The sequence below is a fragment of the Chionomys nivalis genome, chromosome 4 (assembly GCF_950005125.1).
Source record: "Chionomys nivalis chromosome 4, mChiNiv1.1, whole genome shotgun sequence".
In the NCBI taxonomy this organism is placed as follows: Eukaryota; Metazoa; Chordata; class Mammalia; order Rodentia; family Cricetidae; genus Chionomys; species Chionomys nivalis.
Window position 1 is genome coordinate 53,257,795 of NC_080089.1, and position 16,501 is coordinate 53,274,295.

General features: G+C 39.2%; 1 protein-coding gene across 5 annotated transcripts in view; it reads right to left on the minus strand.

The window, feature by feature from the left end:
- Dmxl2 (Dmx like 2) overlaps positions 1-16,501 on the minus strand; it is a 136,960-nt gene that overhangs the window by 28,892 nt on the left and 91,567 nt on the right. For 2 of the 5 annotated variants that reach the window (XM_057768578.1, XM_057768576.1), the window contains exons 27-29: positions 15,687-15,814; positions 6,339-6,587; positions 2,292-2,470 (exon numbers count right to left, since the gene is read on the minus strand). In XM_057768578.1, the coding sequence (XP_057624561.1) occupies positions 2,292-2,470; positions 6,339-6,587; positions 15,687-15,814 (556 nt within the window). Of the gene's footprint in view, positions 1-2,291; positions 2,471-6,338; positions 6,588-15,686; positions 15,818-16,501 lie in introns of all 5 variants that reach the window. The other 3 variants (XM_057768577.1, XM_057768575.1, XM_057768580.1) reach the window with 2 other exon arrangements.

The following is a 16,501-nucleotide window of genomic DNA, read 5'->3' on the forward strand; positions in this document are numbered from 1 at the left end:
TCTTTACCAAAAAAATAAAAACACCCCCCCTCAAAAAAACTCCAGGCTGTGGTGGCACATGCCTTTAATCCAGCACTCATGAGGCAGAAGCAGGCAGATCTCTTTGAGTTTGAGGCCAGCCTGGTTTACAGGAGCTAGTTCCATGACAGGTTCCAAAGCTACAGAGAAACCCTGTCTCAAAAAGTCAATAAAATAAAATAAAAAATTCATGTATTTATTTTATGTGGGTGTATGCATATGTCTGGGCACATGTTGACTATGACACACAAGACAAATCAAAGGACAACTAAAGGAGTTCTCTCCTCCCACTGTGTGGGGACTGAGGCTTGAATTTGGCCACCATTTAGCAGCAAGTGCCTTGTCCCAATGAGCCATCCTGCCGCCATCCTCCAGAGCTGTTTATCAAGCAGTTTTTAAAAAATTATCATGTGTATGCATGCCTGTCATAGTCAGAGGACAGTGTGTGAAGATGAATCTTTCCTTCCTCTCCATGCAAACTCTAGGAAGTTAACTCAGGTATCCTGGCTAGCATAGAAAGCTCCAAAATTCACTGTAAAAATTAAATACAGTCCAGGTATGAGGGGACATACCTATAATTTGAGGATTTATGAGGTAGGGACAGGAGGACTGAGGCAAGTTCAAAGTAGTCTACACAAGGCTACACAGCAAGACCCTGTGTCCGAAAACACTTATGAAAACATTTATGCATGAAATTTCATGAGTTCTACATTTGCTTCTAACCAATCAATGGTAAACAAAGGTAAAATGAAATAATTGTCCAGCAAGTTGGCAATTTTTGAAACTAGATGATATATAAGGATTTAGAAATTATTTTTTCTTTTGTATGTATTTGAAGCTTCCATAACAGAAAATTTTTAATGATAATTATATGGATAGCCTCCTCCCTCCCTCCCTCCCTCCCTCCTTCCCTCCCTCCCTCCCTCCCTTCCTCCCTTCCTTGGAACCAGCTATGCGGGCCAGGCTAGTCTCAAACTCAGAGATCTACTTGCCTCAGGAGTGCTAGGATTAAAGGTCTGCACCACCATACCTAGCTAGCTATATGTTTTTGATGCTATAAAAATTGTTTGCTTTATAATGTTAATTTTAAAAAGTGAAACACAAAGCCAGTCTCAAATTTGCTATTTCCTGCTCCTACTTTTTGAGTGGAAATATAGACTGCCATTTCCTGGCATATTTTTTCTTAGTATGTTTTTTCATTTTCTAAATTTTCATAACCTTATATTAGTCACGAGAAAACATCCTAAAATGAAAATAGGTTGGCATATTACCATTTACAAGTTGTCACTGTTAACAGTAATGATGTAAAAGGCTTTAGAGATGGCAAGAAGTCTTTAATTGAAAAGGTGGGGCCCCAGGGCCTGCATTTCTCAGAGCTGCTACTCTGGGGCATACTTTGCAGACCACTAAATAATCCAAATTTCTAAGATAGCAATGTTTCAAAAGCTATTTCTAAGAGCAACATAGTATACAAAGAAACAGGAGGTTCAGTGCTTCAGTAACCCAGGAGGTGGTGGTGCATGCCTTTAATCCCAGCACTCAGAAGGCAGAGGCAGAAGGATTTCTGAGTTCAAGGCCAGCCTGGTATACATACTGAATTCCAGGACAGTCAGGGCTACATTGTGAGACCCTGTCTCAAAAAAAAAAAAAAAAAAAAAACAGACAAGCAAACAAAACACTATAAGGTCTTATTGGCATGAACAACAAGGTGACTACAGTGTTAGTTCATACAAAAGAGGAAATCCAGCAAGTGTCATATTTGCATGCACCAATACTGTATGAGACAGGCTAACAGTGTAGGTATCACCATGAGTACGCTGATCTTTATACAAGTCTTCTCTGCTTGGAGAAACAAAGATGTCATGGGACCTCACCACAGCCTGATTAATCCTCTAATTCATGCTGATCAAGATAACTGCTGATAACAGGAGAAGACTACAGAATAAACAAGAATCCCTATCAACTTTAAAAGATGAGTCTGTAATATGTTAATAAACTGACTTCCAGTTTTTACCTAAGACCCACATGACTTTAATTCTTTTCATCTATTGTCATTTGATATTGCTAAATTTTCTAGGACTATTCTCATCTATTGTCATTTGATATTGCTAAATTTTCTAGGACTATTTATTTGGTTTCTGGACTTGAGAGATTAAATTTCTAAACTGAGGTGACTGAACCAAAAGCTCTTCCATCAAACATTTGGATGTGAGACATATTCGAGAGTCAATAAAACAGACACATTTAAAGCCTGCACACTTCACACTCCTTACCTTTGCAACAAAGTAATCCCACATACTAAGTTCTGGAGGGATAAATTTTTCTCTGTAAGATGGTCTTTCTGCAGGCACTGGTGGTGGGGTAGCATCTTTTACAGGCCTTCCAGGGACCAGCATTCTCATGTTAAATCTCCTTCGGTGTTTATCTATGTCTTCAGCAGGAACAGGAGGTGCTGAATGAGATTTAAAGGTCAGCATTAGTTTATAGACTTAACCTTTCTTCTGCTCCTCCTTTTGCCATGAAATATTCTAGACTAATTTTAAACTTTCCTGGTTACAATGTATCAATATTCCATGGCAAGAGTCATGGCAAAGAAGCAGGTGGACATCATCCAATGAAGTTACTTGCTATACAGATTATTGGTTTAAGTAAATCCCTTAAGATGCATTAAGAGGAGCCAGAGAGATGGCTTAGCAGTTAAGAGCACTACTCTCACAGAGGCCCTAAATTTGGTTCCCAGACCAATTTCAAGCAGCTCACAACTGTACATACATTCAGCTCCTGGGGATCTGACCACACTCTTGGGCTCTACGAGCACTTGCAGTCAGGTACATGTGTACGTGCACACACACACACACACACACACAATTATTTTTAAAGATGCATTAAAGAAATGGCATACTCTGTAAGCATTTACAAGAGTGACTGAGTGAATGACTATGTGTTCAAAAACTGATTCAAGATCTGGGTGTAGTGGAGTATACTTTTAGTCCCAGCACTTGGGAGCCAGAGGCAGGAAGATCTCTAAGTTCAAGGCTAGCCTCGCCTAGTGAAATTCAGGACAGTCAGGACACAGTGAGACACCCTGACTCAAAAAACAAACAACAAACAAAACAATGAAAAAACAAAACTGTTTCAAGAACATGTAGAGTATAAGGGTATAGCGAGTATCTTTTTAAAATAGCAGAAGCACAAAGGAAAGGAGAAAAAGCAACCAGAATAAATGGTCAAAGGAGACTATGTAAATGAGGGGTAAAGCACTTGTGTAGACAAGAGCTATCACGAGAGTCATAACAAGGCCAACTTGTAGAATCAGACCAGAGCCAGTCTGTGGACCTGATACGAGGTGTTTACCTTATGGGCAGTTCTCACTAAAGCTTCTTAAGCTAGTCCCATGTGAGGAACACTTTGCTTGGTTCATTAAGAGGGAAGCAGAAGATGGTGTGAGAAAGATATGAACTTGTATGGTAAATGGTACACACCAGAGGAAGAATTGTACATAAAGAAATATCATAGTAATTTGAGAACTAATTGGATATGGAAGAGCCACAAACAGAACAAGTCCAAACAGCCATATTTTTCGAAGCACATCCAGAATATTACCAACTTTAACCTGCTTGTATTATTTTATAAATCTATAAACTTAAGGTAAAATAGAGCTGGGCAGTGGTGTCATATACTTTCAATCCCAGCACTTGGGAAGCAGAGACAGGGGGATATCTGTGAGTTCAAGGCCATCCTGGTTTACAAGGTGAGCTCCAGGACAGTCAGAGCTACACAGGGAAACCCTGCATTGAAAAGCCAAAGAAAAGAAAAAGTATACAACTCAGTGGTGTCTCCTCCGTTCATAATGCTGTACAGTGCCCACCTAAATGCAGTTCAAAAGCAGTGTCATCACAGGTAGACCCACAGGGCACAAGTGTCCACTCTAGACATGTCGCACAGCAGAGTTAATAACATGTGCTCTGTATGCCCGGTTTCTTTTGACCTAAATTTCTAGATTCATGTACATTACAGTATATATTAGTAGTTCATTCTGTTTTAGGCTGAGAAACCCTCTACTGGGTGTAAATATCACACTATTCATCTACTTAGTTTTATCCATAATCAAGTACTACATATTCTAATGGGCTTCTTTTTTAAGATTTGTTTTTTTAAATTTTTATTTTATTTCACATGTATTGGTGTTTTGCTTGCATGTATATCTGTATGAAGGTGTCAGATCCCCTAGAACAGGAATTACAGACAGCTGTGAGCTGCCATGTGGGTGCTGGAAATTGAACCCAGGTCCTCTAGAAGAGCAGCCAGTGCTCTTAACTGCTTATCCATCTCTCTAGCCCCACCAATGAGTTTCATTATGGCACTTTTGGACATGTATATAATGCAGTGAGATGAATTCACCCTCCATGACTGTTCTTGACCACCTCCCACTCTGCTAATTCTCCTCTTCTGCTTCATGCCTTTTTTTTTTTTTTTTTGGACAAGGGCTCACTATGTAGCCCTGGCTGGTATGGAGCTCGCTATCAATATCTAAAATGGTCTCAGGAACATAGATGTACCTGCCTCTGACTCCCAAGTGATGGGATTAAAGGCATGCATGATCACACCTGGTGTCATTACTTTTTGTTTATGTGTGTATAAGCCAATGAGTTTAATTAAGTTGGCTTGCATAGGCATGGGTTATTTATCTACTTATACTTGATGGTAGCCCACAATTATCAAAGCATCCTTCCCAGGACCCCTACTTTTATTCTGCTGCATAGTTGATTCTCCACAAAGTAGCGAGAGTGGGTCTTCAGAAAACCTAAGTCTGTCACTACTTAAAATCCTCCATCACTCTCTCTCTTTCCATAGAGCAGAAACTCAAGTCTATATCATGATTCACAAAACCCTAATGTTCCCAATTACTCCTCCAACCTCACCATGAACACCACTCTCCCATTGATCAGAACTCTGATGGCTTCTTAGAAAGGAAGTTCGGTCTTTCCTTTGCTCACTGTTCCTTCCATCTGCCCAGAGTGCCTGGACATCTAGATGGTGGAATCGCAGACCTCCCTAGGAATCCACTGCAAATGTAACCTGATCAGAAACACATCTCCTCACCACCTCACTAAAGCGGCCCTATCCCCTCCTCGTCGTTCTCTTCGTATTGCCCCTGCTAGTCTTGCTCACACCCCAGACTAGAACAGTCTCCAAAAGATAGCACATTTAGGGAATGAGTGGATACTAAGATGAAGGCACTCTCAGAAGTCTGAAACCTGGACGACTTAATAGAACACATTAACACAAGTAGGAAAGGGAAGCTCAGTGGGTGAGCGCTTGCTTAATGGGCACAAAGCACAGGGTTTGCTCCTCAGCACTGACAGGAAGTATCTCATATCTACCATAAACAAACAAACAAAAAATGTGATTTAGGAGAAAAATTTTTAAATTTAAAATGTGCTGCAATTACGTAGGACTGAAAAAGGGTGGAAGCAACAGGAGCTGGTGAGATCACATCCCTCACCACACCTGAACTAAACATAGGCATTAGGACAGAAGTGAAAACGCGTCATTTAAACTCTTCATGCGACTTGTTCCTTGTCTGTGATATAACATTCCTGTTCTGTAGATGAATTACGGTGCTTTCTACATTTTAAGGAAAAAAACTTCCCTCCCCTTATCCCACGAGCTTAAAAAGTGGGATAAAAAAATATATTCCTGACCATAATGAAGAATTTACACACACACACACACACACAATTTTTTGTTTGTTTGTTTGTTCCAGTTTTATTCAAGACAGGGTTTCTCTGTGTAGCCCTGATTGTCCTAAAACTCACTTTGTAGACCAGGTTGGCCTCAAACTCACAAAATCTGCCTGCCTTCACCTCTCTTGGAATTAAAGGCCTGTGGTGGTTTTTTTGAGGGTTTCTCTGTGGTTTTGGAGCCTGTCCTGGAACTAGTTCTTGTAGACCAGGCTGGCCTCGAGCTCACAGAGATCCGCACACCTCTGCCTCCCGAGTGCTGGGATTAAAGGTGAGCACCTCCACTGCCAGCCCTTCCTCACATCTTTAATGACCTCATTTTCTCTACTCATTTCCCTTACTGTTACCTTTATTGCTGTTTCTTATTCTCTTCAAACATGTACTGGTTTTCCAACAACAAAAATATTACTTCTATAAAAAGAAAGGAAAAAAATTCTAGCTTTATTCTAATTTTAGCTATTTATTTTCCTAAAAAAAAACCCTACTACATTCTTAAGGTAAATAGCTAAGACATTCAAAATCTTACTGTAACTTTAAAAGTTACTTATATACAAATCTGTATCATATTTATCTTACCTGCAATACTTTCTGATTGTCTCCGAGGCTTCACAACAAGTTTCACGCCCCCTCCAAAAACAGCAGCCCACATTCGATGATTTAATGGGTGGGCTGCAAGCCGAAACAACTCGTTGGAGGAATTTGTGGCAAGTGCATGTATCAGTAAACTTAAGTAAACAGCAACAACAGCTTCACACAACAGAACATTCAATTTTGGCTGGTCTTCATCTTGGGCAGAACTCAAGAGATTAATAAGTGAGCTCACACCTGTAACAGCATAGAATATCATAAAAAAAATCAGTATAAAGTACAAAAAGAAAAAAGGGCACACATATTTGCAGTTTAAATTAAGTACCTATTCTCTATAAAACAGCATTTTTATAAGTATCAAAATAATTAGAAAAAATAAATTATAATCTATTGCATGAAGTAAGAGCCATTTATAGCCATAAAACAGGTCAGTTATAGACTACAGAGGAGAAAGGAAAACTCTTCCTTACAGCAGAATTCCAACTTCATAGCCATGGTAGTTTGAATGAAAATGGCCCTGCAGGCTCATAAGAAATGGCAATATTAGAAGGTGTGGCCTTTTGGAGGAAGTGTATCACTGGGGGTAGACTCTGAGGTTTCAGAAGTCCATGCCAGGCTGATGTGGGAGAGTCTTCTGTTTTGTGTTAATTTCATTGGTTAAATAAAGAGATTGCCTTGGCCCTTTAATAGGACAGAAAATTAGGTAGGCGGAGTAGACAGAACAGAATCCTGGGAGAAAGAAGCCAAGTCAGGCAGTAGCCATAATTCTCCTCTCCGACACAGACGCAGGTTAAGATCTTTCCTGGTAAGCCACACCTCGTGGGGCTACACAGATTATTAAAAATGGGTTAATCGAGATGTGAGAGTTAGCCAATAAGAGGCTGGAACTAATGGGCCAGGCAGTGTTTAAAAGAATATAGTTTCTGTGTAATTATTTCAGGTAAAGCTAGCTGGGTGGCGGGACACAGCCCCGCTGCTCCTACTACACCAGGCCCAGTGTTGTGTTCTCTTCCTGTCGCTTGCTATTCTGGGTGTAGAACTCTCAGCTACCTCTCCAGCACCATGTCTGCCTGCATGCCACCATACTTCCTGTCATCACAATAATAGACTAAACCTCTGACCTGTAAGCAAGCCCCAATGAAATGTTTTCACTTATTGTAAGAGTTGCTATGTCATGGTGACTCTTCTGGCATTAAAGCCCTAAGACACTGGAAGTCCCCGTAGAGTCACTCCACAATCTTTCTGGCTTAAACAGTAATCAGCACTGCATGCTAAAACTGCATATTCTGTTATTTCAAGTGTTATTAATTAATTATGAAGGAAGAAAAGCAATAACTTTATAAAGGAAAACTGAAAAAACACCTTATCAAGCAATCAAGTTAATAACAAGTAACAACAGCTGACAGCAGATGACACTTGAACAATGAAAAGGGCATATTTTTTCATGATTTCTCTCTCGAAACACCTGAGTCCAGACACAGCAGCGGTACACACTCATTGAGTCCAGCACTCAGGAAAGAGACCCAACTGAGCTATGATGCCTAGCAAGACTGTACCAAAACCCTCAAAAAGTAACAATGGAACAAAGAAAAAATGGAAGTGGGGGAGGAAGGAAAGGGAGGGCAAGAGGAAGAGAAGAGAGGAGGGCATGGAAAAAGAAGAGACTTCAGTCATCATTCAAGGAGACTAACGGGATTATCATAGTTAAGGTTAGCTTGGCCATGAAAAAGGCTCCAAGGTGGCGATGGTGAAATCTGACAAGGTTTCAAGTAGACAACAATCCGCTATATCCGCTATCAGCATTGAGATGTTAAATTTGCTAACCATCCTGCTTATAGCTAAGAAAATCTGTTCTTATATAAAAATTTTTAAATTTTTAAATAAAAAATAGTATTTTGCCTAAAAGCAAACCCCAAATATTTGAGAAAAAAATACCCTTAGCTACACACACATAGAAAATAAACAAGGAAGCCAGGTGTGGTGGTGCACACATGCAATTCCAGAAGTAGGAGGACCACTGTAAGTTCAAAGTCAGCTAGAGCTATACAATAAGACCTTATCTTTAAAAAAAAAAAAGTAAAAGAGATGTTATTTTAGTCACTGTTCTATTGTGTAAAGAGACACCATGAACAAGGCAGCTTATAAAAGAAAGCCTTTGATTGGGAGCGTGCTTATAGTCCAGATAGTTAGTCCATGAACATCATGGCAGGGATCACGCAGGTGCTGTGGAGTAGCTGAGAGCTTATACATCTCGTCTAGAAGGTGCAGGCAGAGAATGTGAGACTGAGCCAAAGCCCACACCCAATGCCAAACCTCCTTCAACAGGATCACACCTCCTAATTCACATACCCAAACAGTTTCACTAACTGGGGACCAAGCATTCAAACAGGTGAGCTTATGGGGGTCATTTTCATTCATGCCACCACAAGAAGGAATGAATGATAAAGCAACCATGTTAAAATGTCAATAGGAGAACTAACTCAAAAATGATCGCACAAAAAAAAATTTAGACTCCTTGGAACTTTTTGCAAGTCTGAAATTATTTCAAATAGAGTTAAAACAGGTCAAGCCTTGGCAGTGCACACCTTTAATGCCAGCACTCAGGAGGCAGAGGCAGGAGGATCACTCTGAGTTCCTCCTGCCAGCCTGATCTACAGAGCGAGTGCCAGGACAGGCTCCAAAGCTACAGAGAAACCTTGTCTGGAAAAACACAAAAACAAAACAGAGTTAAAACAAACCAGTTTCTAAAAACTTTTGCTTAAATTAATTTTGAATACAAGAAGATATGAACAGAATGGAGAAGGTTCTTGTTTTATTGTGTTTTGTTTTGTGTACAGTGTGTACAGATCAGAAGAGGGCATAGACATCCTGGAGCTGGAGTTACAGTCAGTTCTGAGCCTCTGACGTGAGTGCTGGGATCTGAACTTTAGTCCTCTGAAAGAGTAGTACTCTTAAGTGCTGAGTCATCTCTCCAGCCCAGAGGGAAGGTTTGAAATAACTATGTGGAGAGTGAGAAAGAACACTAACCAGAGGAATACAGCATGAAACAGACACCAAAGAATGGTCACTTCTGCTCTGGTACATAAATTACACTCTTAAATAACAGTGCCTTCTCTGAATCTATGACAGCATGTCTGTCACTGACGAGACTCTATCCCTAAATTCCAGGCAATGGAAATGATGGGCTCATGAAGTACTGAGCTCTTATTATGCTGGGCACTACAGCTATTTTCTTAGTGTTCTCAAAATATGGCACTTAAATGGCTAATCCACAGCAGAAAACATCAACAATAAGCAAAATTTACCAACTCAAAAGAAAAAAATACCAACTCTTCAGAAACAACAGGAAATTGGTCAATAGTTTTCAAAGGTCAATAGTTTAGAAAGAAATTTAGGTGGGGTGCTGGTGGCACATGTCTTTAATTCCAGCACTTGGGAAGCAGAGACAGGTGGATTCTGTGAGTTTGAGGCTAGCCTGGTCTATAGAGTGAGACCCAGGACAGTAAGAGCTGCATAGAGAAACCCTATCTTGAAAAAGAAAAAAGAAAGGGGGGGGGGAGCAGCTTGGGAACATGACACACTGGGTAAGGCGCTAAAGCACAAAGGAAGAACCTGAGTTTCAGTCTCCACAACCTACACAAAGCCAGGAGTGGGGCAGCATGTCTGTAACTGCAGCACTCCTGTCAGGAGTGGGGGCATGTCTGTAACTACAGTGCTGCAGTAGCGAAATGAGAGAAGGACACAGGAAAACCCCTAAAAGTTTTGGGTTAGTATAGTTATATTTTATTTGTGCTTTAATAAACAAAGCTTACCTGAAGATTAGAGTACAAAGCTAGCCACACTAGTCAGTCAGACAAGCCAGGCAGTGGTGGCATACACATTTAATCCCAGCAGCCACATAATCCCAGTTAGCCATAGAGGCGGGGCGGTGGTGGTACACACCTTTAATATTAGAACCAGTAAGGAATATAAGGCAGAATGAAACCAGAACTCGCTCTTTTTTCAGTCTGAACATTTCGTAGAGGTAAGAGTTCACTAGTGGTTGGCTGCTTTGTTTTTTTATCTTCAGCTTGAACCCCAATATCTGTTATTGGGTTTTTATTATTCTTGCTAAATCTGGCACCCAACTTTGGGGGTACAAATTCACGAAAAAGTCGTTTAACTGTGGCTTTGCAGCAACCAGCATAGGCTGGAGTTTCACATGGCTGGAGTTAGCACCCTACAGGCTAGGTTTTCCTTTTTTCTTTCCTGGTGGGCTTTCCCTGAACCCCCTTCTCAGGCTGTTGTCAAACTAGGTAGCTGCCTTGAAATTCAATCAGGCTTTTACTATTCTACGCAGAAGCAATAAGCCTCACATCTTCATCATCACTGGCAGCAGATTTGGTGAGAAAATTGGGAACTCTTTAAGGGAGGAATTAGTTCAAAGGGAGAGTTCTTCCCACATTAAAAAAAATGGAAACAAAAGTACGATAGAGAAAGTTAGATCTCTGTATGATCATTTAATGCATGATTTAAAAATAGAACAACTGAATGAAAGGATAATCAATTTAACTGGGATTGACATACTATTATCATTTTGATAATCCTTGTTGTTTTGATAATTCTTGGTTTATCTCTTAAAAAGTTTTTTGGCTTGACTGTCAAGATACAGGTCTTAGAAAAACATAATAAAACAGACCATATATATATTCAGATCCAATCAGAGGAATTTAATGGAGAACCAATTTTAGCATTGCATTATAAGGTTAGAGAGGAACAGCCTAAGATTTTCTAACAACCAACCTTAATATATCCAATAAGTTTACAGGAATTGCCAAATGACAGAGGCTCTGTAAGAGCTGACTGGACTCCTATGCCAATGTCAGATTTAAGGAGATTCAAGGAATTGAGTCTCATATGGCATGCATTCATCTTTTGTGAAGCAAATGTTAAATTCGTGGTCACTCTGTAATAGAATTATTCCTAAAGACTGGACAGACTTAGTTAAACCTGTTTTAGAGCCTGGTCCACAGTTACAACGGAGTAGTTGGTACAGAGAAGAGGCTAAGACTATTGAACAACAGAGTAAAGCTAGAGGTATAGAAATCTCCCAAGAACAAATTCTTTGAAAAGGAGACTATGTTACTATAGAAAGGCAACTTTTATGATGACCACACCATGCCTTTATGCCTCATAAAAGCTTCTAATGCTTGGGACAGAACTGCAGAAGTAGGAAAGAAAATTGAGTCATTTACTAAAGTAATACAGGGTCCAAAAGAAGCCTTCACAGATTTCTTACAAAGATTAAATTCAGCAGTAAATAGAATGGTACCAAATTCAGAAGCTAGAAAAATAATAATTGACTCTTTGGCTTTTGAAAATGCTAGTTCTCAATGCAAATGGATAATTAAGCCATTAAGATCAGCACCACTGGAGGAATGGATCCGAGATATAACCAAAACTGAATCCCATGACCATGATGAAGTTTGGATAGGTGTTTTCCAGAGCTTTGAGGAAAAATTGAAATGTCAAATGTTTCAATTTTGGCAAACATGGTCACCTTAAAAGGGATTGTAAACAGGGCATTCCTAGAAATAATGCATATTGTTATTATATTGTTTAACAATGTTTATTGTTATTATAAGTCACAATATATAAAGAATACCCCTCCCTTCTGGATTATATGGAAGGTGTGGCAAAGGCAGGCATTGGACTAATGAATGTAGATCAACAAGGAATACTGAAGGTAATCCTTTGCTGCAGGGACACTCTATGAGGGGCCTCTTGTAGGCCCCTATGTCAGATCTGGTTCAGTCGTTTCCTGTCATCACGGAGGAAACTCCTTCCCAGAGCAATTAAAGAACCCAATGCCTACTGTAAGAAACTATACTGCTCTGGATAACAGAACAGCAATAGAAGAGAGAACAAAAAAATTCAAAAGAAACCATAAAGCAAGTATTTTGGCAAACTTCTATAAATGAACAAAGACCAAAATTAAAAATATGAATAAATGACACTGTCATTGATGGTCTGATAGACAGGTGTGGATGTAACAATAATCTCACCAGAATCTTGGAATTCAAATTGGCCTCTTCAGGAGGTAAATATTTAGCTTACAGGGATTGGAACTTTATCTCAGATAAAACAGAACACAAGATGGGTCAAATGTACAGGGCCAAAAGGACAGAGAGGAAAATTAAAGCTATATATATATGTGGCTAACACAGCAATGAATTTATGGGGATGTGATTTGTTACAGCAATAGAATACTGAGATTAACATGCCCCCAAACTTAGAAACAGACCATGAATTAATGTATGTTTCCTGGAAAAATATCAGAAGGTTTTATAAGGAGCAGTCACTGACCATTCAGGTTGTACAAGAAAAGGGCACAACAGCTGCTGATCTTCCAGATATACCACACACTCCTACAGGTCAGGCAGTTATAGAAAGATAAAACTGAGCTCTAAAGGATATGTTAAATAAACAGAAAGGGATGATAAAGACCCCCATAAATAAATTACCCCACAATGATGATTCCTCCAGGCCCATGATAACACCACTAAGATGAAAAACACCACCTAAAGATTGGCTTTGAACTACAAACTGCTCTGAACAATTTTGAGGTCCCTGGCTGAGATGATACAGCCTCACAGACTACTCTAGCCAGGACTTGAGACAAGCCCTATACTTTCCCATTAGGTAGAAATTGGACAACAAATGATACACCTACCTCTCCCCAGACTTGACAATTAGCCCAACTTTTTCTTTTTAGGGTGCCCTAAAGATGCCATTGCCCCCAGACAGCAAGAAGTGAATATGAGAATATGATGCTCATATTCCCAAGAGGTGTGATGGGTGGTTTTTGGTCTTTCATTGGGTTATGGATATTTGTCTTGTTTAGGGGGGCGATTACAATCTGTTATTGGTTACAGTCAGGAGGAAAGTTGAACAGAGTTCTTGTTTTAAAAAGAGAGAGAGAAAAAAAGGGATATGATAGGATAAAAGGGTAGATTATTGAATCTACTCTAAAAAGAAAAAAGGGAGGATAAAGATAAGATAAAAAGGTAATTATTAAATCTATTTTGAAAAAGCAACTACTAGGTTTAAATATTTTATATTGGATTGGACTTTTGTATATTGTAAGCAAATTTTGTATTTTAATACAAAATTGAGATTAACTTTGTTAAAACAGACTGTACATATGTTTCTAATCTTGTTCAAGGTATTACACCTATACAGCTCATTTAACAACATAATGCAAATTTCTAGGTCTTGAAAGTTATTATTACCAACTGTTCAGGATAATAAGGAAATGCAGGTTAGTAATTAGTTACCTATTATAATTAAACTTATAGTCATATTAGGTATGTTTTCTTTATATATGTATTTATTTTTTTTAAAAAAAAACATCTTTTCTCATTTTACATACCAATCCCAGTTCCCATTCCCTCCCCTCCTGCTTCCTCCACCTTCCCCCTCACCCTACACCCCATTTATTCCTCAGAGGGTAAGACTTCCCATGGGAAGTCACCAAAGTCTAGTACGTTGCTTTAAGGCAGGACCAAGGCCCTCCCCACTATATCTAGGCTGAGCAAGGTACCCTCCAAAGAAAGTGGATTCCAAAAAGTCGGTACAAGTAGAAGGGAAATCCTAGTCTCACTGCCAGTGGCCCTGCAGTCTGCCCCAGCCACACAACTGTTACCCACATTCAGAGGGCCTAGTTTAGTCCCTATTGTAGTTCCCCGCTGTCAGGTCAGAGTCAGTAGGCTCCCACCAAGGTCAAAAAGATATATTTTAAATACACAGATCATTTTCAAACACTTCAGAGATCTACAGAATATGGCATTTAAGGTGTTTTAATAACCTAGGTTCTTCTTCTTTTTAATGACAATGAGACATGTCTACTCCCGGCAGCACCAATCTACTTCCGAGAAGATAATGGGCATCAAAGAAACTCCACATAGATTTTACTTTCTTTGGGACAAAAGTAAGCCACTGGGCAAGGAAATGCCCTTGTCTTGACTGATGACAGTATGCTGCCCTAACTGGACCAAAGAGAGTACCTGCCAAACCTTGTCAAGACAAGATGGAACAGTCCTTCAAAAATCTTGCTTCATAGAAAAGTCTGTCAAATATTCTAGGCCTTTAGGCTGATGACAGATGTCCTAATGCTGCAGAGGAACTTTCAATGACCGGCTAGGCAACCATGTTTCTGTTATTTCTCACATTTCTTGGAAGTCGCTTACACTTCCTGCTTACTTTCTGCTTTCCTTCTTGAGTCTCTGAGGTAATTGAAGACTAGACAGTTATAGTTATAGTATTCCTTGTTTATGGGACTCAGAAAAGAAATTCATTAAAGAAGTATAAAGTGTATAAGATTACGATATATCAGGAGATAGTTTGGAATGTAATATAAGATATGGCAGAAAACAAATATGGTACAAGACTTTGGACTCACAAAGATAGGATAGATATTGAAGTATTTTCTCTGAATTTGTCAAATGAAAATGGGCTAGACATTGCTGATGTATTTATTATAGATTGTATATATTATAGATTGTTATTGTACTTATTGTATATAGTTTTTCTCATTTTAGTTATAGCTTTCTTTTATTTTAGATAGAAAAAGAAGAAATAAAGTGATATTTGTGTTTTAATAAATAAAGCTTGCCCGAAGATCAGAATGCAAAGATAGGTACTCTAGTCAGGCATACAGGCCAGGCAGTAGTGGCACACACATTTAATCCCAGCAGCCACACAGTTAGCCATAGAGGCCTGGCAGTGGTGGTACCCACATTAGAGAGGAATATATCTGAAGATTTCATAGAGGTAAGAATTCTTTAGTGGCCTGGCTGCTTTGCTTTTCTGATCTTCAGCTTGAACCTCAGTATCTCTCTCTGGGTTTTTCTTATTTGTGCTATAGTTAGTTATCCTGGGACACATTGAACAACAAAAAGATCCTTTCTCAAAGAAGGCAGACGATCAAGACCAACTTCCAAGGTTGTCTTCTAATCCTTTAACAGAAATACATGCACATATACAAAGTATTTTTTTAATTCCAGGGCCAGTAAGATGCCTCGATGGTAAAAGGTGCTTACTGTAAGCATGACCAACCTGATCTTGATCCCCAAGATTGACAAGGTGAAAACAGAGAGCAGACTACCACAGTTGGGCTCTAACTTTCATGTGTGCCTTAAATGACCCCTTACACACACACACACACACACATACACACACACACACACACACACACACACACACACTAAATACGTAAATGTAAGTTCTTTTAACTACAAAAGGATTTGAAAGGAAAAACCCACTCCCTCCACAACACACCACCCATGAAATTCTCACCAGGCCACTGAGCTGGAGCTGAGTTTGGTGTCGCATGCTCTTCGATACTTTCTGTCCTGAGTCGTCGCCGATCACTTAAAAGAAGCCCTTGATAAGCTATTCCTGTGAACTGATTTCCTTCTGTCTGACTGCTAAAACAAACAGGTACAGTTACTGCACTGGGAGAGGTAGTGAACATGTACTTTACATAAATATATCTTAGACAATTATGAAAAATGAAAAGCTTTTAACACTGAATTCACTTTTGCAATGAGAACTTATTTTAGAATGTTCTTTAAATTAGTTAAAATGTTTCTTGATAGTCTTCTAAAACAAAACACTCATTTTCACTACACTGGGCAGACAATTTTAGTGCTTTTCAAATGCTTTTTAATATTTTAAGACACTTTTTACTTGTGCTCAGTTTCTAAAGTTGGAGGTCAATGTTAGCTGGAGACACAGTAGACAATAATTCAGGGTCTGAGTTTATTAATTCTTAGCTCTGCAAAACTGTTTAAGCATAACTGTATATTCAGAAGGTAAGCTAAAAGCCAGCGAATTATCTAAATCTAAGACCAATGCCTCTCAAAACTGATTCCCTTCTCTAAAGAGCTTCGTGGAAATGGAGGAAATACAAAACAAAAGGCAGAGCTGGCTACAAAGAGTAAGTCATAGTCAAGCCTAAAAACATTCACTTCAAAGCAATGTATCTGAAACCTCATTCAGTGCCAGTTTAGCCAGGGACTAACAGGAAACAATTTATCTACAGACATTTGATGACCGTGTCAGCTAAACCAAAATTTTCTTCCTTGCTTATAATTTTTAATCCTTGGAGT